The sequence below is a fragment of the Gorilla gorilla genome, chromosome 1, assembly GCF_029281585.2.
Source record: "Gorilla gorilla gorilla isolate KB3781 chromosome 1, NHGRI_mGorGor1-v2.1_pri, whole genome shotgun sequence".
NCBI lineage: Eukaryota > Metazoa > Chordata > Mammalia > Primates > Hominidae > Gorilla > Gorilla gorilla.
The window spans coordinates 142070969-142098390 of NC_073224.2; the positions used below are offsets into that span (position 1 = coordinate 142070969).

Consider the following 27422-nt stretch of genomic DNA (forward strand, 5'->3'; position numbering starts at 1 on the left):
ACAAGCTGAAATTGATCCAATTTCAAATGTTTGGAGACATATGACTCCTAATCTTATAATACACAGAAAAAAATCCCGAAACCTTTCTTCATTGTTTTCCTCTGAAAACCTTTGTTCTTTATTTGAGCTTTTCTAAAACAAGTGCAATACTCAAGATGCTGGTTAATGGTGCCATGCAGAGGGAGATTCTGCTTATACTTAATTATACAACATAGTCTTTCCTTTATAAGTGTGATGCAATAGCACTGATTCATATCAAATTAAGCATTATTGTATATAATAATTGTGCTTGATATTTTCATGCTAGATACACATAAAAGAAAACTAATACATCTGTTGCCCTAATAACATAAAATATAATTGCATTTCACAGTCCAACTTCCTGAATCCTCTAAAGTAACACTTTCACATCCTCTTAAAAGATGAACTGAATTTAATTTACTTCACTCAATATGACATTTTTGGAAAATAGTCACTAAAAGTCTCTTAAACATTTTTAAATAGAAGTGGTATTTGTGCAGCCTGCAATCCCAGCACTTTTGGAAGCCGAGGTGGGTGCATCACGAGGTCAGGAGATTGAGACCATCCTGGCTAACACGGTGAAACCCCGTCTCTACTAAAAATACAAAAAGTTAGCCGGCCGTGGTGGCAGGCGCCCATAGTCGGAGGTACTAGGGAGACTGAGGTAGGAGAATGGCATGAACCCGGGAGGCGGAGCTTGCAGTGAGCCAAGATCACGCCACTGCACTCCAGCCTGGGTGATAGAGGGAGACTCCGTCTCAAAAAAAAAGAAGTGATATTTTCTCTTGTTCGTTAGAGGGGTATAACAATTTTCATTGACATTGAATATTTAATATTTTAAATGCTATATTTTCACCTTAGTTTCCTATTATTGTATGTTCTTTGTGGGTTTCACCATTTATGAATATAAAACAATCGTGTGCTTTGCATTCACATAGCCCATCCTTTTATTTTTAAATTCTGGCATTTGATATAGAGATATAGCTTGTGTATGACAGAGTAAGCTTTATTTGGTTATTTTTGATTCTGAGAATCTTTCCCTTTAATAGAAAAGTTTAACCTAATTTTTAATTTACATATTTGGACTTGCATTCAAATGCTGTATTAGCTCCCAGCCCACCCCTACCATGTATATAGTGTTTCTTTCTTTTGTTGTTTTTGCTGAAATTTTAAGTTTTTCTCCTGATTAATGTCATACACTATGTTTTGATTCTGTAAGTACTTAATATTAAATTTTAAACATAATTGAATTGTTTTTTATAATTGTCAATAAGTATCAGAGTCAATAAATAGAGTCAGGCTCCATTGAGTCCCTTCATTTAAGCAGATAAATTTAGCATGCCTTTATTCCCTGCCTGACAATACCTTCTGTTATTTTGTTAGAATATGCCTGTGTTTGAAATCTGTTCTACTTTTTATTTTTTGGCACTAGGAATCCTTTTTCAAAGAATGATTTTAAATATTTTTATTAAGCTTCATAGGTATGTTGAAGACATAATACCATTTGCTTAAGTTTGTAACACTTTTATTTTTCATTTATTTTCAGTTTGTATATTACATATTCCTTCTATTTAAGAAATTATGTAAATGGAGAGAGTTTTTGTTTGAGTAATTATTTGACGTGTTTTTGTAGAGATTATATTCTTATTTTTTAGCAGTCACTATATTCCAAATGTATTTTGTGGTTCCTGGGAGGAAAGACAATTATTTTGAGGAAAAATATAAAACTCCATGTCCAGTTCTAAATTCACATAGTCCAGTTCTAAATTCACATAGTCCAGTTCTAAATTCATGGCAATCCGTTGGAAATAAATGACTGATTCTTAGGTAAAAGTTCCAAAGTGTAAGTGGGATTTGAAGGTGAATAGCTAAAAATGACACCTGGGGCAGCCATCCCTCCCTCCACTTTATGGTTTTGAATTTCACGACTGAAAGGTGCTGTTTTTTTGAAAATCTGTACTTCTTACTGAATATTTGTGTTATGAAAACATATGATGAACTAATGTTTTATTAGTTCTATATTTTGAGAAGTTAAAAATAGGTGAACAAATAATAGTCATTAAAAAATAGAAAGTATGATGTGATTGTTTTCATATGATTTTAAGACAATGATGCTACATATTTCCCTGTAAACACTTCATATTGTAATTTGAATAAATGCAAACATTATCATTGTTGAACAAAATAAACAAATATTGTTTCTTCTTTATATTCGTACCAATCTCAGTACTTCACTTCTAACACCAGATGTGTGGGGTTTTCCCACCCCAAGTAATTCTCCAGTTCTCTGAGGACACCAACTAGGTGTTCTGCAACTTAATTCTGACACTATCTACCTGGATTTAGCATCACATCCTGGGGGTTATGGGCTCAGTCCCACAAGACTTCCCCCGAGTCAGATGCCAAACACAAGTCCAGGCTGTCTCTTGTGTCTCTGAACAACTAGTTATAAATCAGATGTTGCAACAGCACCCTCCTTAGGTTCAATCATTTGCTAGAATGGCTCAGAGAACTCAGGAAAACAGTTCATTTATTAGATTCCCAGTTTTTTTAAAATAAAGGAATGCAACATAGGAACAACCAATTGGAGGAGATGCATAGAGCAAGGTATGGGGAAAAAGACATGGAGCTTCCATGTCCTGTCTTGGTTGTGCCACCATCCCAGTGTCACTTGATCCTTGAGGTGTCACTTCACCAGCTGGAAACCTCTGTGTTCAACAATGCCTTCTGCCTGAGTATTGCCCATGCCACCTGGGCTCATTCTGCCCACTCGGCCCAGCAGGCTGTTCTCGGCTCGCACCACCAGTCTGGATCCCATACCTGCCAAGGGCAAGCCAGTTGCGGAGTGGCAAGAGGTGTGCGAGTGAGTGAGTGTGGGGTCCACCCATTGCACACAGCCAGGGATGCTTGCTGCTGCGGCAGGGTGGGCAGCTCCAGGCACTGGTACAGGTCCCGGCTCCATGTGAGGCTGCAGCTGGATCAGATGTACCACACGTGGCGTCTGCTGTATGCACCCACACGTGGATGAGGGGAATGTAATGGTGCCTGGAAGCTTGGAGACGTCAGGAGCCACAGAGCCCCAAAGAGGATGTGACAGCCCTGGATCAGGTAACCCCTAGGTCTGGCCTCCCTGAAGGACCACAGCTCTCCTCTCCTTCATGTCTCCCACAACCTGGCTAGCAGTAGGAAGATTCTGTTTCAGCCCTGTTTTTGTTACTGCTCTTTCATTCCCACCATTTGATGGGTCCTGAGTTCTTGTCCCATGTCCAGGAAGAATGAGGTACACAGGCTACTGGAGGGAGAGCAAGGTAGAAAGGAGCTTCACTGTGTGACAGAACAGTACTCAAGAGACCCATAGTGGTTAGCTGCTTTCCACAGGCAGGTCATCCTAATGAGTGTCCAGCTCTCAGCAGAAAGGAGACCTGGAGTGGGTAGCTTCTTTCTGTAGGCAGGTCGTCCCAACTAGTGGTGAAGACCCAAATTGGGTAGCTCCTTTCCACAGCTGGTTGTCCTGATGTCTCTGAGTCTGGCTGAGTCCAGAGTTTGTATGGGCTTCAGAAGGGAGTAAGTGTGTGCTGATTGGTCTATAGGTGGCTGTGGGCAGGTCCAGAAAAAGCACCGTAAGTTCTAACTCCAGGGACTCCACCTGGAACTGACAGTCCAGCCCTCATGCTTCAGGAAGTCCCTGGCTTGAAGGTGGGGCTTCACTGGGGACCCGCCCCTTTCCATGCTTGAGGCTGTCTGCGTACTGCTGCCATTGATCAGGTAATCTACAGTGCCCAGGCTATTTGTGCCAAGAGTGCCTGCAGGCCCATGTTGAGCACCCCTCAGCACCCCCTGCTTTCCACTGTTGCTCATCGGTACCCAGAGTCCAGAGGGGCACAAGGTGAGAGACAGCTGGCCTGTCAGCACTGCTGCAAATGTGTGCACACCCAGCCAGGTTGCGACAGCACCTGGGCTCAGCCACAACTTTGCTCCAAAATCAGAGCAGGTGCCTGGGTGGGGAGAGACCAGGTAGTGGGAGCAGGCACTTCTGAGACTGCGGGGGCAGTGGGGGGTTTCCCAGGCCCCTGAGAAGGCAGGGTTGCCCAGGTCTGGAGCCACAGCTGGGTGGCTGCAGCTGCACCCAAGAGGGCAAGGCTCCAACCCTGCCAACTCAGAAGGGTGTGGGGCTCCCACCTGTATCCGGCTCCTGCTGGCCCTATGGAGGGTGTAGTGCTGGCCACGCTTCCTCCAGCCATACCTCCCCAGCTGCAGCTGGTGTCTTCACAGCAGCCACTCCAGATAGACCACCGCTGTTATCACCAGCACCTCCACATGTTCACTGACCCAAAGCTCTGTGAGCCCCTTTCTTTTGTTTTTATAAGGGTTACATTATGTAGGCATGATTGATCAAATTATTGGTCATTTTTAACTCAAACTTCAGCCCCTCTCCCTTCTCCTAGGATAGGGGATGGGACTAAAAGTTCCAACTCTGTAATCACACGGTTGATTGACTGGCAACCAGCCCCCATTCTGAAGCTGTACAGGAGCCTCCAGGCATCAGTCATCTCATCAGCATACAAAAAGACACTTACGACTTCTGAGATTACAAAGCTTATAGGAGCTGTGTGCCAGAAAACAGGGATGAAAACCAAAATATGTATTCTTTATTATATTGCAGTATCACCATGGTTTGGCAAGATTCTCTGTGATATGAAACCTGTCTCCTATTTTTCCTTCTACCATTATGTACCTTATTATCATATTTTAGGCATACTGACTCTCTTTTAGGGTCTTTGCAGTTCCTTTCCCTTTGTTCAGATCTTGAAAATGTCTTCCCTGACCATTCTGTTTGTAATAGATCTTTATTTCCCTATCACTTTATTCTCCTTTCTTTCCCTGTAGCGTTTAACACTATGTGATAAACTCTGTTAGTATCTGAGGTTATCACATAGTGTTAAATGTAAACATTTGAAGTATGTATATTTTTCATATTTTAAAAAGATATTTTAAGTATATATTTGTATCATCTCTCCCCTATTCATTAAAATGTATGCTTATGAGGGCAGATGCCTAGAATATTTAGAATAAATATTTAGAATAAACTCTAAAAGTATTGTAAATTTTTTCTAGGAAATTCATACAGATCAAATTCATACAAATGCTGTACATATGAAAATAATTATGGAGTGTTTAGAGTATTGCTTACTAAATTAATGAACATTTGACTTCTTATGGAAAGAAACATGACTATCCTTTAATCTAGGTATTCCATCAAACAAGGTCAGTCTGATTGTATGCTATAAATAAGTGTTAAAGAAAACCAAGTTCACATTTCTAACTTGTCTAGGAAAATAAAAGTTCTCACACAGTCAATATTGTAATGTCCACTGGGGATTGTTCAGAAGGCTCCATAGATGATGGCTTTGGGCCAGACAATCAGATTATGCTAAGGGAAATTAAGATAAAATCCTGTTGCCTATACTGAAGAGAAACATATTATTTGCTATGAGGTAAAATAGCCTCTTCTACTAAATCTGAATGTTCTAGTGAGTTGAAGTGTTATTTATATTCAAAAGAACATATAGATAGGTGTAGGGGCGAGTTATTGCTATAGTGAGAAGCTGTAAAGCAATATTTTGTTGATTATGGTAAAAATTGGTTAAATGCATTGGGTAACTTTTCCAATTTTAACCTCAATTAATAAGAAGGGAAATTGAGACCCTGAGTAGGTTTTCTGAGATAGGCATCTGTATAAATTGAGACTTAAGAGAAGCCAGAATGATGAAGGAAGGCTAAAAGATTGGATTGTTCAGGCTTGAGACTAGAAGAGTGGGGAGTTAATAACAGTCTTTAAGGATGAAGGGTTCTTATAAGAGAAAGAAGACTAGCTGTTTTCCATCTCCAGTGAGTACAGAACAAGAAGATGGGATTTAACAAATATTTATTGAACATCTCCACCAAGTGCAGAACAAGAGGATGGGAAGTATAAGTGCTTTAGATGAGAACTAAAAAATGTACTAAGATGAAGATTTTAAATCCTTGAGAGGCTATGAATTTTGTTTTTTAGAGATCTTTTAAACAATATAGATTTTCTCTTCATAACTTTATAAATAGGCACTAGTGTCAATTCACTTTAACAAACGTTTATTGCATTCTTAAAGCCCCTTCCAGTTTAATGATTTCAGCAATGTGTCAGTGAATAGAGGGCTGATAACTTTGTAGAACTAGTCAACATTTAAGCTGTTTAAAATAATAATCGTGATGTTATAATAATTAATGAAATCAGTAGAAGAGTAAAAGGTATTAATAGTTGCATTTAGTAGAATCATTATACAACATAAGTTCCTGTATGACTTGTAGAAAGCATTGAAATATTTGGATTACTCAATTGTATTAAAATGTCTTCTGATAGAAATAAATATATATTAGTGAGAGAGGAAATCAACTTGAATGCCACCTAGTATGATCTTCCTTTGAAAGGCCATTTGAAAATTAAGCTCTAGAAGAATATTTTCGTCTCTGCAATTAACATATGCACTGACAATTTAATTTTATTATACTTGTTATTCTATTGATGATTGTAGCCAATATTTAATTATTCTAACAAGCATAACAATATAGCTATTCAGTTCAAGTTGAAATATTTAATATGTTTAATAAAAATGTTACTTTATATATCGCCAAAATTGATTAAAAATAAAATTAAAATATGCTTAACATCTTTCCCTGTGTAGCAAGTCAGTTTTTAAGAATTTTATCAACAAGGGACTACATATCAAATTTTCCAGTGAAATTCCACTAATAGTAAAAAAAGAAGCCTCTGACTACTAGAGAAGATCCAGGCCTTTAGCCCACAAAAGGCAGTATCTATGAAGTCTTTGTTTAATTTTAATAATAATGCAAATTTTTTATTCTACATATAATATATTTTTTATTTATTCCTTGAACTTCTAGAATGGGTCAGACTCTGTTTAAGCCCTTCAGTTACAGTAGTGAATGAAATACAGGAAAATTTCTTGTCTCCTAGAGATTGCGTTCTATTTTAATAAAATTAATAATAAAAACAAACAAAAAATAAGCATAAGGTTGAGTATGTTAGATTCCTATAAGATTTGTTCATTTTGACATTAAAATGATATATGAATTTTCCATATCTGGGAACAAACATTTTTTTTTTCCCCTGCTACTCCGTTTAGGTAAATTGGTGGGATACTGTTTCTATGATCCTGTCAGGTTCAGGAAACTGGTTTAAATTAAATACTTATGTCAGATATTCATTTCAGCAATGAGGCGATTGTCATTCTTGAGCTGTCATAGCATTGAAGATTGCATACAGTCATGTGGGGAGAGATGCCATCAGTTTCCTTTTTCACTGCTTGTAAAATATATCAACATAATCACTAGTAAGAGATACTCAGAATTGAGTCAAAGAAGCAGTACAGTGCAATATTTCAAGGCTGTGTTGATAGAAATTTTGATAAGTATATTTTCTGATGACAAGTTAAGCCACTTGTGGATTATGATGAGATGAAAGGGTCACTAATCTTTTGGTCAATTTTCTCTTGTCTCTGTGATAATCTCATAAAAGGATCAGTTCAGGGAATAATGATGAGTGATAATGCCATTAATTTTAAAACTGATACTGTAATTTTCATCACATGTAAATTATCTGAGCCTTGCAATCTACATAATCAACTCTCTTCATTCAATTTTCAAATTTCATTTTCATTGCAGCATTTTGGTCATGTACCATAAATATACTGTTTCTTTACATTTTTTAAAAAATGAATCATGCCCAAAGTTGTAAGAATACTTTAATGGGCCAAATATGCAAATGTCTGTGTTAGGGTGAACAATGAACTTAAGTTGTTTTACTTGTAGTTTTTAACCTCTGATACAGCATCATTTTTTCTTCATGGAGAAAAATTCTTACACCTACACTTTCTTCCAGTGAAGGTCAGAAGAGCAAATTATCCACATTCATGCCCATTTGATTAAAATGGACTAAAAGTTATAATTTTGGAAACTTCATATGTATATAATTCAACTGTTTTATCACTGAAATAAACCTTTTGAGAAAAAATAAACTCTTGGAGACAAAGCATAATTTGAGAGTGAGGCTGTTGTTCCTTGAATTTGGAAAGTGGCCAGGCCTAGATGCAGTGAAATCCCCTTATGCTTCTGCCTTTCATGGATTTCACATCATTTGTGCACATAACTCCATTCATTTTTCCAATTAATGTCATATTTTTTTTAATAATTAAGAAGAAATAAGACAAAAAACTTACCCTACTGACATTTTCTTCACATATTTTAACTTCAAATGTTTGGGAAATGAAGACATCATAAAAAATGGGATGAAATGGTGAATGTGGCAAAGAATAAGGAATATTGTTGATATTCATCCTTTAATCCCAGAAAAATACAGTATCTGGTTAACCTCCGCTTTCAACCAGTTATTCAGAAATTATTTCTATGTATTAAATTTTATGGTTTAGACTTAGATGAATAACAACCCCATTTTCCGCTTGGATGCTTCACTTTGGCCCAAAGCAGATTCAAACAAAATATTACAGCACTGGGCTTAAAAAATTACTCCTATTTCATTGATTAAGGGAGAGGGTGTTCTGGGTTTTTTTTTTTTTTGTCGTGCATTTAAAAAAACACTTTATAATTTTCAATACTTTATTGTTGTCTCCTGATTTATATTTTGATGCTATACATTGTCCTCTAAAAATCCACTATAGCTTTATCTCAAACATTATGTCAGTTTTTGGTTATTCTTAATATCCTTTAAAGATAAACAACAAACTATTGTGTGGCCAAAGTTACTCTACACAAGTGAAGGGAAAATTATTGAGAATATATTTATGACATAAATGACAAAAATGGCAAAGGATATGAATAGGCAATATCTAAAAATAAAATGTAAATAGCCGATAAGCACATGAAAAGATGCTCCACCTCATTAGTATCCAGGGAATTATAAAATGCTTTTCAGTCTCCAACTGGCATATGTAGGAGATTAATAATGTCTAGCACTGGCAAAGTTTCAGGCAACTAAGCACTTTCATACATTGCTAGTGGATTGTGAATTACTACAAACTTGTGGTGAATTGTCTAGTAATGTATATCAAAATGGTTAAAAAAAGATCCTATCTTTTTCACCATAATTTATCCCCTAGTAAGAGAAGTCACCATCACACATGTGCAAGGATATATTATAGCATTATTCATAACAGCAAAATTCTAGGGAAATAAAACTATGTTTCTATCATTAAGAAAATTGTTAAGTAAAATATGTAATATTGAGAAGTTTTTGGAATTTTATAGTCATATTTATTGACCTGGTGGTAGATCCACCTATTTGTGATACACACACACACACACAGAGAATTGCTGACTGATGTTTTTAAGTAAGTAGACCCCACTGAGAAACAACAAGTACACACACATACCCCACACAAAAAACTGCAACATAAAACGTGTCGTGTGAGCATGGAAAACTATAGAAAGGTAGTAATCTAGCTCACTGGAGTAGAATTAGATGTTAGGTTGGAGACAGAAAATTATTGTTACATAACTTTGTATTCAGTTCTTATAAAAGGGCATATATTACTTTTGTAATTGAATATATTAAGATTTGAAGTTAAAAAATTAAACCATTTACAATATGCATAATTTTCAACATGCTTTATATATTGGGGAGTATACTGTGAAAGGAAGGAAGGTTAATAGTATGTTTGTTACTAAAACATTTTTTAAAGGAAGTGGTTTTGGAAAGAAGTGGATGTATTTTGTAGGAGAAAGTTTTGTTTGCTGGTTGGTTTAACCAAGGTGTAAGGAAATCTGATTTAAGGCTATAAACTTATTTTTCAGAAAATTGATTCATGAGGATCTGCGGAAATCATGGATTCTAGTTCCTATAGTCCCTGTTGTTCTAGCATTGGCCCTGTTCATTTGATGTGATTGAAAAGTTTATGTTAACTTTAGTAGTAATACTCAAGTTCTTTTATTTTTGAGTTACATGACTGTTTCTACTCTGAGGAAACACACAATTGGAAAGAACACAATATTGAGTAACTTGAAAAATCTGACTCTGTTGATTACAGTTGATGAGCAAAATTTTAAAACCTTTTTCCAAAATAGTTTCCGTGAACCTAATGTTCTAGGAAAATATATTCTGTTTTTCATTTGTCTTTGAATACCCACAACTCTGAGCCACATACCGTTACTATTATATCTGGATTTCTATGGTTTATATAATAAACCTGAGTTTGATATGCTACAGCATTAAAGTATTTAGAGAACTGGATTTTTTTATCTTTGTGAATTCTGAAATGCTTGATAGTATTAGAAACATGCTAAACAAAATGCTTAGCTAATTTATTATAAAGACTGCTGTCTGAGACTTGTTTTTAACATGATTACTGAGCTTATATAAAAATTATATTTCTGGTCTAATCTGTTTGACCAGAGAAAATAAAAGCATACTTATAATTTTTGATATTTGGATGAAAGTCAAAAAATTCTTTTTTATTTTGTATCTTCTAAAATGAGGGTCAAAATTTTATATACTTAATAAGAAATATAGAAAATTGGATAGTATCAGATGATAAGCAACTTGATATGTATTTCAGACACCTGTGTTTCAAGTGTCTGTGCTGTTGAAATAAAAAATAGTGGGTGCCTTAGAATTCTGTTGAGATCCCTGCTTCTATTTGCCTACTATCTGCTATGTTAGATTTTTACCTAATTAATATTTTTAAAAAGTCATTATCACATTCAAGCATTTGGTTTTTTAGGATGGAGAGTTTATGAAAACAGAGTTTATCTTTTCCATATTGATCTATTTATTGCTAATACTTACAATTTTAGAATTGATAATCACTTATTATTCTGGGAAATATGAATTATTTATTCAGTTCCAAACTTTTGAAATAACTGTCTGGTGTTTTAGAAACCAGAAACAGAAATTATAATAGGAGTTTAGACTATAATATATTGCTGCAAGGATAATTATTAAGGGAAAACACAGCTGACATTTTCTGATTTATGCACACAATCAGAGATGGAGTCCAAGGACTGTGACATAATTATCTTCATGCTAACAATTTTTGTAAATCTCTTGACAGAATTTTAGCTAATTTTAAAATGCCTTCTGAAGATTAGCACTTAAAATTGTTGGGGAAAATAGCACAATTTATTAGCAAGGGTATAATTGTAAACCTTCTAAATACTCATTGTGAATATCATTTAGACAGTAACTCCTGCTTTAGCAGCTGGTACATAAGACACCCGTTTATGGAGTCTTGAAACAACAGAGAGTGGAATCTAATTAAAGAGGATTACATGCCAAAGAAAAATTATTAAAAACAGACTAATAGACAATTGTTATGAATTTAGAAGTCTCTGCCAAATTCTCTTTTTGATACAAATTCATGTAAGTAACTGTCAAGTAAAAGCCTTTATTCCTCCAAAACCAGAAGGATATTAGAAGGGTTTATCTTTTGTGACTTAAAAATGATTGCTTCTCTGAATTTTAACTTAACACAAAAACTTAAATGGTTCTATTAATCTTTCCTCATGTATTAAAATGCACACGTGCTTTTAAAGATAAATGATCATGAATACTATTTTAGGTTTTTTATTTGATATCTATCTAGTACCAACCATTCCATAACTGTGTACAGTATATGGAAATCTTAGGCATATTTTATCTTTGTAAACAAAAATCAGTTTATCAATTTGGGCACTATTTATTGAGACATGTTAAATTGGCTTGCATATTTTTCTTTGTAATGTACATTTAAAATTCATGATACACCAAAGATTGTTAATTTTTAGAGCCCTAATCTAGTAAATTCCTTGTTTCTGTTTGAATTGACCCACTCCATTGTGATCTCAAGGTTTTTTTTCCAAACAGAGAATTGAGGTAGCTTAAGGTAATACATATTCATATGTTAATTGTTTTTTAAACAACATATTTTTAAAATAAGTGATCCTTCTAAGTATGTTCTAGAGAAAAGACTGTTTACATCTGTGAGTTTACCTGGTGTCTAACTTTACATCTTACACACACTGGGTGGTGTTATTAAAGTACATTATGCATTGCATTACACAGCCATACCATCTAAATAGACTTTTCTATATTTTAACTAGATTAAGCGTACATTAAAACTTGATTTCCAAAGACTAAGAATAACGTGTTTTCTGTGTTACTAATAAATGCATGAACAAACTCACTGGATTGAGTAAATGAGACATTTAACATTCTTAAGTGAGTGATAGTCCTATAAACAGATGAAAAACTTAACCATCCAAAATTGAGACAGAAGAACACCACTGATGCTCAAGTAGTAACAGTGGATTTATTTGACTTTGCCACCCGCACCCCATCCCTGATACCAAAGTTTTCCTCATTTGCTTAGACACCACTTAGTCTAGCAGGGATTGCCAGATGCTTCAGCAAAAACTCCATCAAGGACAAGGGATTGTTTTAAGTTTAAAGCCTCTAGGTTACATCAAATTTTTTATCCTTATAGGGATAATATCCTAGAGAGCAGTTGTGTAGCTGTGGTTTCCCTGTGGTGGTAATTAATTTAGTGGAGATGGGTCAGATTGTTCAGAGCTTAAAGGTGAGCAGCCTTCCCTGGTTGAAATAGTAGATTTTCATTTTTAAATTGCTCTTGGAGAGCCTTCCCTCTTGTCAAGATTAAGTGAGTAAGTAAATTATAATGGCTTCCAAAATAGTAAATATCAATATTTGTATAATAGTTTGTGGTTGGCAGTACATGGGACATAGAACTCCGCAATATATATTGAAATAATGATACTGTGTTTCGTTTGATTATCATGTAAACCATATGAGACTCAATCAAAATATAACCATACATTATGCAAACAAACGCATTGTAATTTTAAATATGAAATTATGATTAAAAAGCAAATACTTTATCCTGAATTTTGTTGACCTCTCATAGATATAGGAATGAATTATCAGCAGGTAGGATACTGTAGCTAAACTTTTAATTTATCTCAAAAAAGTACTAAAATATTACTTAATTCTTACTGTGTATGAGAGATGAAATCTTAAAATATTTCAAATAAAATTAACATACTTTCAGACTATGAAGGCAGAAATGAGATTCACTCTGTCATTTAAAAATATGTAATAATGTTTGAACAATGTGTATATTTTCACATACATGTTTTTATTTACTTTAATCTTTACAATAACACTTTGAGTGGGTAATATTACTTTCATCATCTTCATTGATACCTTCATTTTATGAAGGACTATTTGCAGATTGAGATGTTAAGCATTTTTGTAAGAACACATAAGCTGTTTAGTTGTAGAGATGAAACTCAAAAACAAATTTTCTCTCTGCATAGCTCCTACCTCTCCTACTGCATTATATTGTATTTCACTGTGACTCATATAAGATTCTCCTAGACAGGGCCTGATTGTAAGCTGGCCACAATTAGTGAAATGACATTAGCTAAATATGATTACCTCTTAATGTTCCCTGAAAGGATTAGACTAGTTAAGACACACCAAAGGGAAAAGCAATTATCTATTGAAATATGAATCTCTTGATTACAACTGGAAATCATATATTGATAGTAGAATGTTCATCTAGAATTAAAAAAATATGAATATAGTAATTATTTCTTACTTGTACTTATAAAGAACTTCAGCAGGGCTAGTTTTGAGACTTCTTGTTGAGTGCAAAAATTAAGATACAACATTTTCCAGAAAGAGTAAGTTCACCTAATTGACTCATTTTTTTTTTTTTAGAGGAACCTAGACCTTTGGAAATTCTAACTACATGAGAAATGCATGTACTTGTATTACCTTTTCCCAATTTACTTTATGTCCTAAAGAAAAGCTTTGTATTAACCAACATTGAACTGCCTTAGAATTGTAGCAGTACATGTTGGAGTATGCCATTTTATTTAAATATTCCTCATATTTTAAAATATGAAATTTATCATTGCCTTCATAAGAGTGGTGGTTTCCCTTGTGATAATTCTCTGAGGTTCCTTCAAAATTTAGTATCCTGTAGGTTTTCAACCAGCTGAGATTTGTAATTATTGCTGATATATCACTAATACATGGCAATGGATGTGAGGAATATTTACCTTATAGCAGTTAACCTATTGAATTGGCTTTTTTTTTTCAAAATAAGGAGTTAAAAAAAAGGTTTTAAACCTTGGTGTCTCAATGATTAGCATCCTATCTAGCACCCATTATGTTCTAAATAAATATTGAATGAATGTATGAATGAATGACTGGTTTTCATTTCTAGCTTGGCAACAGGATTGACTTTTGTGTCTTTCTTTAAATTACAAATTTGATGTTTGAACTTAAGATGCTTTATTGTCAAACAGCAATAGAAATTTGCCAACGTTTGGACCCCTTGTTTCACAAGGTTCTTGGACTACTGATTATATTTGTAACTTCTGTTTCTAAGCTGTCTAGGTCCATTGTGAAATCATCCTCCCTGATACTAAAATTTGGTGCACATAGACGTTGGGCCATAGATGGTCTTCAGGAGCTGTATTGGCCCACGGAAATTGTATATAGCATAGCATATTGTGTACTTGTGCATATGTACTTTTGTGAAAATGTAATTTTTTAAGGAAAAGGATCATGGTTTTCATTATACTCTCATAGGAGTCTTATGACCAAAAAGTTTTAAAAAATCCATAAAGACTTTCTTTTACTTTATTATTCATAAAAATCACCTGGTAAACATGAAAAATGCACGTTTTTTTCTATTTCACCATATAAAATCTGATCCATTAGGATTGAGTTGGGGTTCATGGATACTCTTCTTCTGTTTATTCTTTCCTCTTTTTCCACCTTTATTGAAAACGTCGTTGCTGAATCTACTAATGGATTTACATATATTACCTCATTTAATCTTGTTGATAGCTCTAGAAGGTAAGTATATTTCATGATGAGGAAACTGAGTTAATTAACTTGCCTAAGGACTTAGCCTGTAGACAGTAATGGTAAGGTCTGAGGCTAGAGCCAATTTTATTACCTTAGCCTTCCCCCTTTTTTTTCTCTTAATCTGGAAAATTGTAAATCATTTCAAAGACAGATTTGGAAGTAACAAACTCATAGTCATCTCTTGTTCCAAGAGAATTATTTCCTTTTTCTCCTCTGTATTCTTACTACAGAATAAGACAAGAAGTCTTGTCTTATTTACCTTCATATCCCTGTGCATAGTATTATCCCTGACATGTAATAGATTTTCAAGATTTTTTTTTCTGCACTGAAATTTAATTCATTAACTCGAGCCTTTGTTACTTAGTAATTCTGAGACTTAAACTCCAATAGCTATGCCATTAACTCTTTGTGACTTTTCATTTATTAAAATTGGTTTCCTAATTTATTCAATTTAGGTTTGTATATAAATTTTAGATCTGATTTAGTTTTAGTTATCATAATTATAACATAAAAATTCAGTCCCATGGAAATAAAGTCCTGTGGAATTATCAGTGATTTGTTTTATTTAATAATGTAATTTGCTAGCTGTTCTTTTTTTTTTTTTCTTTGCCTCTTTCCACCTCCATCCAGAATCAGTAGATGTTTGGTTGAATTTTGTGATTTTTTTGGTATAATTTGAGCAAAGATAACTCAGTGAATTTTATTTCAAATTCTCAGCGTTCTGAAATCTCCTTGTATATTATTTTCTTTCATGTGACTGTTGGTGTTCTACTTGTTTCATTATACTTTTATAGAACCCTTAACACAGATGAGATATAAAACACTATGAAATCTATCACAGTTGAAACTCTAGACCTTCCCTCAACCCATGGGGATTCATTTGGCAGGAGGCCACCAAACCCAGTTCTTTTTGATGCTTAGTTTCCAGTTTCTACTTTAATTGCTGCCAAAATCTGAACACTTGGGAATTTAATTGCTCATTATATTTGTCACGGTGGTGTCACAGACCCAAATAAAGACTGTTGCATGCAAAATATTTATGGGTATTAATTTGGCCTAAATGTGTATATTGGATTCCATATTTCTCTACATTATAAAGTATAGCACTTCCAGACAGATGTAAGACAGAATCCTGCAAGAGCTTCTGCTCCATTTGACTCTGCTAGTAAACTATTTTCCATCCAGCTCAGTATTTAAATTTGATGACACCTAGAGGAAGGCCTATTCAGAACTTTATTATATTCACTTATGCAGTTTACTCTTTAGAAGCGGACTCGCGAGGAGTTTGAGTCTGGCTCTGAGGCTAGACTGCTTGGGTTCAAATCCCTGCTTTATCCCTTGCTAGCTGTATAACCCTGGGCAAGCTTTATCTTAATCTCCCCTGTGGTTGTTTCCTCATTTGTAAAATAGGAATACATATGGTTGTCATGCAGATTAAATGGTTAGACTTCCTAGAAAAAGTACCTAACCCAGAGTCACGACTCAGTGTTAACTGGTTTACTATAATTAATACACACACACACACACACACACACACACACACACACACACAAAATACATTATATATTAAAGCTATAATGTGTACCATGGTTGCTGATACAAATTTTTCCGAATTTTCAGTTTTCTACCAATTAATTAGAGCTAACCTGTGCCTGTTATATTACATGGCATGTCTGGTCGGCGTTAAATTTAGTACCTTTGTGACCTTCCATTTTTCCTGTGTATTCCCACTTTCTTGCTCCACATTGTCTAGGCTAGCAGGCCTGCTTTTTGTTCCAGTATTTTATTACTAATCACTGATTATTTTTGTTCTTCTGCTTGCTGTTCTCAGGAGTAGTTTGTTCATTCATTCTCTCTGTCCCCTTTTCTCTTTTTATCTGTTGCCTTTTCCTTTCTTCTGCTGTGATGGTTGTAGGTTTCTCATGCCATTATATTGGTCAAAGGAAATTAGGAGGCACTTGGAGGGTGGAAATCACAAGCCACTACCATGGATAATTTTTTTGAATTTTTATGAACTTTCCTATCCTGTAAAGTAAGTCCCCTATGTGATACTTATCACTGAAATCGTATTCTGGGACAGTCCTATACTAACTTACAGAATCCCCAAGAATGAATAATTTGTTGATTACAAATAATTTACAGTTTTTCTCAGATCCATGTTCATATAAACTGGGCTGAGAATAGATTTTGATTGGAGGCCGCTGGCTCAATTTTACCTGCAGTTGTCTCTAATGTTAGAGAAGTGTTATTGGTGGTAAACGTGACAGTGAATCTGTTTGCCCTTTACTCAGTGGATATTTGATGCTTACTTTTATTTATGAGAAGTTTAAGCAGATAAAGATGTTAGTTGCTTGAAATACTTATTCTATATGGCAAGAGCCTAATATTGTCTGAAATATAATTCACATCATGTGTCTGTTACTTAGTGCTTCTACATATGGTTCTTGAAGCATAAAAAATAGATTTGATTTCAATTTCTGTATACAGAAGTATTTTTAGTCAAGGTAATAGTTAACTGTTTAAATGCTACAGTGCTTACTTATTTCCTTTATTGTTCTGTTGGGTATAATAAACTTTATGCAGACACAAAGTGTAAAACATGGAGCATTCGTTCTTCTGTTAGTTAGCCTAATACTCATTTTGGGTTTCCCATTCCACATCAAGGCAGAATATGCCATTTTAACCACTTCCTGATAAAATTATTATTAAGGTTGCCGCTTCTACTCATTATAGTGAAGCGGTATTTAGTGAAACACGGTATTTCAGCTAAATCATAAATTTGGCTGTCTTCAATTCCTGGCATCACTGAGCACTCAGTGTGGCTACTCAGTGTGGCTACTACAGTCTCTCAGTGTCCACGTGTCCACTTTCTCTCTCTCTCTCTTTTTTTTTTTTTTTTGAGATGGAGTCTTACTCTGTCCCCGGCTGGAGTGCCGTGGCGCGAACTCAGCTCACTGCAGTCTCCACCTCCCAGGTTCAAGGAATTCTCCTGCCTCAGCCTCCTGAGTAGCTGGGACTACAGGTGCGCCCACCATGCCCAGCTAATTTTTGTATTTTTAGTAGAGACAGAGTTCACCATGTTGGCCAGGATGGTCTCCATCTCTTGACCTCATGATCCGCCCACCTCGGCCTCCCAAAGTGCTGGGATTACAGGCATAAGCCACTCTGCCCAGGCTTCTGTCTCTTATTTTAATCCAAGAATGTGTTTATCTCCTGTCTCTGTGGCTAGAAAAACTAGATATTCAAGTAATCTTCCAACCCTGCTGTTTATGCTAGGAATGGACCTTAAAAAATTTATGTCCAATAATTTTGTTATTTCTTTAATTCTTTTATGAACTTGTTCCTCTACAGTGGTGGAGGCCCAAGTAAAGTTAAAAATTGCAGTAGGATACACACATATGTTTATTGAGGCACTGTTCACAATGGCAAAGACTTGGAACCAGCCCAAATGTCCATCAGTGATAAACTGGATTAAGAAAATATGGCCCATATACACCATGGAATACTTTGCAGCCATAAAAAAGGATGAATTCATGTCCTTTGCAGGGACATGGATAAAGCTGGAAACCATCATTCTCAGCAAACTATCACAAGGAGAGAAAACCAAACACAGCATGTTCTCACTTATAGGTGGGAATTGACCAATGAGAACACATGGACACAGGGTGGGGAACATCCCACACTGGAGCCTGTCTGGGGGTGGGGGGCTGAGGGAGGGATAGCATTAGGAGAAATACCTAATGTAAATGACGAGTTGACGGGTGCAGCAAGCCAACATGGCACATATATACGTATGTAACAAAACTGCATGTTCCTGTACCCTAGAACTTAAAGTATAATTAAAAAAAAAAAGAAATAAAAAAAATGATTGCAGTAGGATTGGCAAAGAGGAGGAAGCTGATGAGGAATTTCAGGGCCAAAAAGAAACAAACAAAAAATTATGTATATTTTTTCTTAATGGTCTCAATCAACAACATTTATAACTTTGAGAAAGTTTTTAAATTTCTTAAACAGGACACAAAAACACTGTACTTAAATTAGAAAACTAACAAATTCGATCTCAGCTAAGCAGTTCTCTTCATTGAAAGACACTTCTAAAAATGTGGGACGACAAGACAGAAGAGGATACTTTTAATGTGTATACCCAAAAAGGACTTTTTGAAAAATATATAATTTTAATTATTGTAGATTCATTTTGGTAATTTCAAAGATTTTAATTATAACAACATATAACTGTGTGTGTTTGTTAAAAGGATCTTTGCCTTAATTTGACTTAGTTTTAAAAAATATCAAGGTTAAAAATAGTGGTTTCTATACCAATATATTTCAAATCAATTCATTCTTATACATTGGACATTATTAATATAATTTCTGTAATTTTGTAAAATTCAGGATACTTATTCAAGAATAGAAAGAACATATTAATACTAAAATTTTGTCATTTAGTTTTTCTTTCTGTAAAATTAACTAATACACTAAATCTAGTTATTTTATCACCTAAATACTAGTAAATTCCATAAGAAATCTAGGGTGCCAAAAGATTCATATATATATATATATATATATATATATATATATATGTTGAAAATTTCTACAATTTATGCCCTCAAAACCTATTCAGGTTCTCTCAGATTAAGTGAGTTTTAAGTATGTATAATTATATTTAGAATAGTAGTAAAAATTTTTTAAAGTACTTTTAGAAAATTCAGTCTAGTATTGCTATTTTACCAAAAAGTAGAAACACTTATGAAATTTAAACTGCTTATGTCATATTTACTCAATCTTAAAATTCTTCTAAGAACCTGATCTAATCTAATTTTCACCTAATTTTGAGATTTTAACTTTAGTTTCAAGTATATAAATATATATGTGCAGTTGTAAATATTACACATAAAATTGTCATTTAAAGATCTGATTATAAAATTTTGATTCAAAAATTTTGAAACTTTTATTATTATATCTGTGCTCTATCATTTCATCTTAGTCAATGCTAGCTTATTTAGAACTTGGTATTTATTGTATACTGTTTATGGTGATTAAAAACTTAATGGTTTTCTCTTTTGAGTTTAAATTGGATTTTCTATACTTAAGATTATTTTAGAGAACTAATTTTTATTCCTCCAAACTTAAGAAGTTTTCCTACTTTTATAAATTCATTTCTTCTGTTTATCCACTTTGAAAAATTGATAACAAAACTCCACTTTGAAAAATTGATAATGAGACTTCTGTGACAGCTGTATCATAAAATGTTTTTATTTTGTTACTGTTGGATTTAACTGTCAATTTTAATGAATGCTACCCAATTAAAGTGGTATGCATATTTTTCATGAGTCCATGATCAATATAATCAATTACATTTTTGCATAACTGCATAGATACAATTTTTCTCAGGATCTTAGAGAATTAATGCAATTTTTAAATATGTTGCAGAATTGTGAGAAGCTGGAGAATAATTTTGATGACATCAAGCACACGACTCTTGGTGAGCGAGGAGCTCTCCGAGAAGCAATGAGGTAAGTCTGGGTCACCATAGCAACAGTCACAGATGTGGTAAAGAAAAAGTCATTCTTCATTATTTGGAGAACAAATGAGTTCATTGCCACCATTCAGCTCTGTTCTCTAAGGTATTAATTTGTCAGTGGAGAGACTTCCCTTGAGGCTGTACTTTGGTTTTGAAGCTGCATAAATGTTAAGCCTCAGTGCACAGTAAAAAATGTAAATGTTTAATTTGTTACTTAAAATGCTTAAGGGGTGTCTTGTTTTATATTTATACTAAACTGTGTGATTGAATGAAAATATTGTTCATCTAAATTCTGCCTGTATATAAAGAAATAAACATTGTACAATGGTGCTTTAATTGAGTAGTATTTCCTCCTAATTAATATTTAATTTAAAGAGAGGTACTTACATTTTCATCTTCTATAACATTTTATAGGATTGTATTATATTATAGTATTTTTAGTGATTTACATTTTTACACTATTACAAAGCATATAATTAACTTCCTTTCAACTATAGTGGTCTATAATGAGCCTGACTTTTTTTCTTTTTTCATTTCTTAACATCAGTACTTCTGAATATTTATATGAAATTGCCCCAAATTTGATGCCTTTTAAATAACTTTTAGTGAAGCATTTTTCAGATCTATTTGATCAGAATCAAGAAAGGCTTTTTATTGAAAATGTGTGGGAAATAAAACTCATCATCCATAGAGTGAGAAAACAACAAATGTTAGTAGTCTTAAAAGTTCTGAGCTTGAATATTTGAGTAGCATAATTTCCAATATCTTTGTAAAGAAACAGTGTATTTATATTTATTTAGCCTATAAAATTAAAATATGTTTTTAAAATATGCTGCCTTCTATCTTAGTGCTCATTTTTCAAGGATGTTAAGGCTAAAGAGATTAAAATGAGAGAAAGAATAAACCTAAGAGCTTCCTAGAAAGGTAGTTTAGATACAATTTTGTTATTGCTAGCACACAGTTACCATATACTTTAGTTTAGAAGCTGCTCTCATTTAGTAACCTTCCTTTTACCATGCAAGCAGCAGGAGAAAGTAATTAAATTTAATAGAAGCTGCCCTCATTTTGAAGCCACTTCTATTTAAAACCACAGGGGGAGGTAATTAAATTTAATGGAAACAGTAGCTTCTACACAAAGATACATGGTACTTCTGTATAGATGATTATGATGTCACAAAAAGAGGAATAATATATTACTAGTATGAGAAATTACCAGCTGGAGCAAGTGAGCCTATTTTATTGTTAATGTCTTTACTAATAAAAAAAGAGGGAGAAATAAAACTGAGTACACAATAGAGAATTTGTATCTATATAAAATGCAATCAGATATTCTCAGAAAGTTTAAGTTATTGAAAATTTTAGCAAATTAAAAATAAGGTGTAAAATATTTGTTTTGGAAAAAGCTAATGCAGAAATTATGAATGAATTTCTAATTTTCACCATACGTAGTGGTTTATCCTAAAATTACCACTGCTATAAATTTAACATTTTTTGTAAATGCTTATTATGATAAGTTTAAATACAGTAAACATGCATGCCAATATTTACTTGGAAAACTGCAGTTATTCTCTATATTTTTATATCTATTTATTTTGAAGTAAATACATAGACAAACAGGAAGACAAAGAGGGTGCCAACTCTTACGCTTTGAATAAAAGAACTGAAGCAAAAGACAGAAAGAACTGAAAAGAGGCAATGTGAATGAAAAATGATGTGAATGAGGAGAATACAAGGAACAAGGAAAGGATATGTAATCAGTGTAGGAAATTTGTCCTCAAGAAAAAAACAAATTGAATTATAAGAATTAACTTCATATGAAGAGATTATTAAATTCTGCCAAATTTCGTTATACATAACATTTTAGAACATACCAGGATGTCCTGTTTTTTAAAAAACTAGAGATGAACTGATGATAAAAACAAGTATTACCTGCCTGGAATAACTTGCCAACCACCCATTCTATGAGACAAAGCAGTAGTCTGGATAATTTAAATGAGAATTTAATTTTATGGCATGAAATGTACTTGTTTGCTTAAGTTATACATTTTACTTACACACACACAGACACACACACAGACACACATTATTGGTAATGTCTGGATTCATTAAACACAGTGGAATAATTTAGTAATTAATAGCATACAACAATTTAGTATATGGTGGGTCAGGTGCTTATTAAAATGTGTTCAGAATATGCTTGAGGTGAAGACCCAGAGACTGAGTATTTCAGTCTTTTCCCTGGCCCAGAATATTTCATGGTAGCTTCTCTATTAGTCCATTGGCCTGGCATAGCTTGGCTATGGGACCATCCATTTTTCTTTCTTTTTTTTTTTTATTATACTTTAAGTTCTAGGGTACATGTGCACAATGTGCAGGTTAGTTACATATGTATACATGCGCCATGTTGGTGTGCTGCACCCATTAACTCGTCATTTACATTAGGTATATCTCCTAATGCTATCCCTCCCTCCTCCCCCCACCCCACGACAGGCCCCGGTGTGTGATGTTCCACTTCCTGTGTCCAAGTGTTCTCATTGTTCAATTCCCACCTATGGGTGAGAACATGGAGCATCCCTTTTTCTTATTAGCTTGATCTCTTTAGCAGCCCCTAAGTGGCTCCAGGTCCCCACAGTGGTGTTCTTGTCCTGAGTGTGTCTAGCCAGGAGTAACTGGAACAGAGTTGGACCCACATCTGAAGATTGTCCTATTGTGGCTGCAGTGTTGGGGGGCCTTTCACCATCTTGGGTACCTCGTTATTTATTTAGGTTTTACTATTTCTATGAGCTTAGAACAGAAAAGAGAGGATTCTTAGCCACCTCATCCAGTCTCTCTTTCTGGCCAGTCTTTGCTGTGCAGTCTTGAATCTGGTTTCTTGTCAGTATCCGAGTTTACAAATCACTTTAGATCCCTCCCATGCTTCCTCCTGATCCCAGTCTTGAGGATGCCCTGAGCCTGTAGCCCTGGTGTGTAAAAAGGACGAGGGGTTACAACCTTCTCTGGAATATGCTAGCTAAATAAAACGTTAAATAAATACATTAATTGATGTAGAGAGAGAGAGAAAAAAAGAGGATTAGTGAAGATTTGGGTTTTCAGGTGACTGTGAGATAGCTGAGGTTAACTCGTGTGAATGTGCAATAGGCAGAGGGAAAATATAATGCAACAACTCAAGGAAAAGACTGAGAGTTGATGTGCACATTTGAGACTTGTTAGTATTTTGATACTTGTTGTAGCCAAGGGAAGGCATATGATTTCCAAGAATAGTGCATTGGGATAAGAAAGAAGGAGAGTCCAGCCAGATGTCTACGAAAATACAGGGCTTAGGAAAATACGTGCCAGAAAAAACATATTTTGGGATTTAAAATTCTGAATAACCTTCTCTAACAGAGTAAGACTAGACTGAAATATAATGTGCCTAAGAAGAAAACGACAGAGGAATGGAATTCCTGGCCGTTTTTCTGTGGCTCTTAGAGACATCTAGACCAATGCTGCCCAGACCTTTCTGTGATGAGAGAAATGTTCTCCATCTGTGCCATTTAGTGTGAGAGCCATCAGCCACATATGGCCACTGAGTACCTGAAATGCGATGAGTGTAACTGAAGAACCGAATGTTTAATTTTACTTAATTTTTATTAATTTAAATTTAAATAATTATATGTGGTTAGTGGCTGTGGTTTGTTCTGTGCTGCCCTAAAGGGAAGTTTTTGTGTTGCTAATATGACAGTTGACTGCCTCTCACTTAACAGAGTTCTCAACAATGGAGAGGCCAGAGTGAAGCTAAACCATGTTCACACACATCACACATAGACACACTTACTTTCTTAGAAAACTAATAGTGAAAGGTAGATCCATAACCTGGTAATAGATGTAAAACCAAAACTAAAAAGTATAATTTGATATAGAGGAGACAAGGTAGCTCTTATTTTATACAGACATAATTTATACCTAGAAAGCCCAACAGAATTAACAACAAAACCTCCCTAAGAATTTGACATCTTTTAATGTGATTGTATTCAAAATGAAGATGGAAATTCTTAAGTTCTACGTGTTATTTAAAACAAATAGTGTCTGTAATTGATAATAGATACTATAAAGATCTGATGAAGTTATTATATGATGAAGTACCCCAAGTAGTTCAGGACATGTTCAATCACCCAGTAAATGGTATAAAAGGTTTTTTTTTGTTTGTTTACTTGTTTGTTTTTGCTGTTTGGACAAAAAAAAAAAAAAAGACTTTGTAGTCTCACTTCACATGGCCCAAAGGAAATTTCATGCATTTTTAAAGAGCTAAGGGAAATAAATGAAACAGTCAAAGTCCAGTGGAATATAGAAGTGACACTTTGAGATTGAGATGGGGCAAGAGATGATACACTAACAAGTAGGTGAAGAAATCACTAAGCTTTGATTCCAATAATAAAAAAAAAGCTTCCGTCATTTGCAACAAAATGGATCAACCTAGAAAATGTTAAGTGAAATAAGCTAATCACAGAAGGGCAAACACTGCATGATCTCACTTATATGTGGAATTTAAAGACGTTCATCTCATAGAAGTAGAGAGTAGAATAGTGGTTACCAGAAGCTTGGGAGAGTAGTGTGGAGTGGAAATGGGGAGAGGTTGGTGTTCTATAGCACAGTAAGGTGACTATAGTCAACAGTAATATATTGTATACTTTAAAATAACCTGAGAAAATTTGGAGTGTTGTCACAGGAGATGGAGACTATCCTGGCTAACACGGTGAAACCCCGTCTCTACTAAATATACAAAAAATTAGCCGGGTATGGTGGCGGGGGCCTGTAGTCCCAGCTATTTTGGAGGCTGAGGCAGGAGAATGGCATGAACCGGGGAGGTGGAGCTTGCAGTGAGCAGAGATCACGCCACTGCCCTTCAGCCTGGGTGACAGAGTAAGACTCCGTCTCAAAAAAAAAACAAAAAACAAAAAACAAAACAAACAAACAAAAAAAGACAAGTGTTTGAGGTAATAGATATGCTAATTACCTTGATTTGATCATTACACAATCTAATATGTATTGAAACATCACACTGTATCCAATAAATATGTGCAACTATTATGTGCCAATTAAAAACAAACTTATTTTAAAAAACTTATGCAAATGGGGACAATCACAAAATTAAAAGACATCAATGTACTATATTGCCATATGTATGACAGATTTTAAAAATTGGGAACTCAGTAGATAATTGGCAAAGTATGATTAAGTAACCCTTGGAAATATTCAACTCTAATGGCAAACAAAAAGTGTAAATTTCACAAAAAATACACCAATCTCTTGCTTATTGCTGTTAATGCAGTTTGGTGGGAAGTTTTTGAGTGCTAGAGATGGAATAGCGAGACAGCCATTCTCACAGATGGCTAGAGATGGAATGGTGAGACAGCCATTCTCACATTCTCAGAGGATTGAAAATTACTGCTGCATTTAAGGAAAGGATTGTGTCACTAAGTATTAAGAGACTTAAAACAAACATACTTTTTTGTATTAATTTACCTTCTAGGAATATATTATGCAGAAGCCATAGAAATTATGCATAATATGAATGTGGTACTCAAATTATGGAATATAACCCTGAACAAATTTTACAGGAACTAATTGTCTACCATTAAGACAATAGACAAGGCAATTATATGTATATAACATAAATATATATAAATGTATATTTTACATATAAATATATATTATTTATATATTCATATTTAGAATTTTAAAATATAAATTTATGAAGTATATAAAATGTGTATATACACAGATATATAATATTTATATTTACAGATATATACACAGATTTACATATATTTAAAATAAATCTGTGTGTGTATATATATATATAGAGAGAGAAACAAAATTGCTTGTAGAATATTATCTCAACTGAATATAAAAAATGCAGAGAAAAAATAGGAATGAAATGTGGCTATTACATCTGGCTGGTTGGCGTAAAGATAATTTTTTGAGGCTTATGCTTTTCCATTCTATATTTTCTGTAATGGGAATATATTATGAATAATTAGAAAAACAGTGAAGGAAAAATGGAGAAAACTAAAAATATGAAATAAATACTGGAATCAATAGTAAGAATCAAATTTGAGACTCCAACTGTAATTTTAGGTAAATTAATTATTTTACTCTTACTTTTTTGTAAAATAGGATTTAAAATCTCCTAGGGTTTATATGAGGAACTAGGATATAGAGGAGAGAATGCTTTGTAATTTATGAAAATTAATAAAAATAAGATATAAAATATAATGTTTGTACACATTTTTCCTTTTAATGTTGTATGTGCTTACAAGAATTACATGTGTAATGTATAAATAATGGAATTCAATGGAGAAGTTCACTGCAGTCTTAGCATATAGAATACTAGAAGCTGTATATCTTGTCCAACTTCTACATAGTCTATTGTAGTGCCATGGGTGTGGAAATCTTATACAGCATTTCTGAAAATGATAATCAAAGAAAAAGCATTTTAAGGACAGGAAAAAAGTGCATCATCTCTAGGTCAAATCTCTGGTTTATAGTATGATAATGAATTTAGAGGTAAAATTCTCAACTTCTTTTCATCATATTCTTTATCTTGGTTGATTCAACTCTGTAATCATGCCAAAGGGATTTAATTTCTTTACTATCATATTCTGTACCTATTTTAGCCCCTGTGATAAATCCTGAACAGTAAAGGGAAGGATGGGGCCACTTTTAACATTGTGTTGTATTTTTCTTTTTTTTTTTTTTGAGATGGAGTTTCAGTCTTGTTGTCCGGGCTGGAGTGCATTGTTGCGGTCTTGGCTCACTGCAACTTCCGCCTCCCAAGTTGAAGAGATTCTCCTGCCTCAGCCTCCCAAGTAGCTGGGATTACGGGCATGTGCCACCATGCCTGGCTAATTTGTGTATTTTTATTAGAGATGGGGCTTCACCATGTTGGTAAGG

The 27422-nt window shown here is 34.2% G+C and overlaps 1 protein-coding gene across 2 annotated transcripts in view; it reads left to right on the top strand.

The window, feature by feature from the left end:
• Positions 1-27422, top strand: part of DPYD (dihydropyrimidine dehydrogenase) — an 841965-nt gene that overhangs the window by 72575 nt on the left and 741968 nt on the right. For both annotated transcript variants that reach the window (XR_008674821.2, XM_031002041.3), the window contains exon 3: positions 20399-20481. Coding sequence is in view for 1 of the 2 variants with exons in the window: in XM_031002041.3 (XP_030857901.3) it covers positions 20399-20481 (83 nt within the window). In the remaining variant the exon portion in view is untranslated. The remainder of the gene's footprint in view (positions 1-20398; positions 20482-27422) is intronic.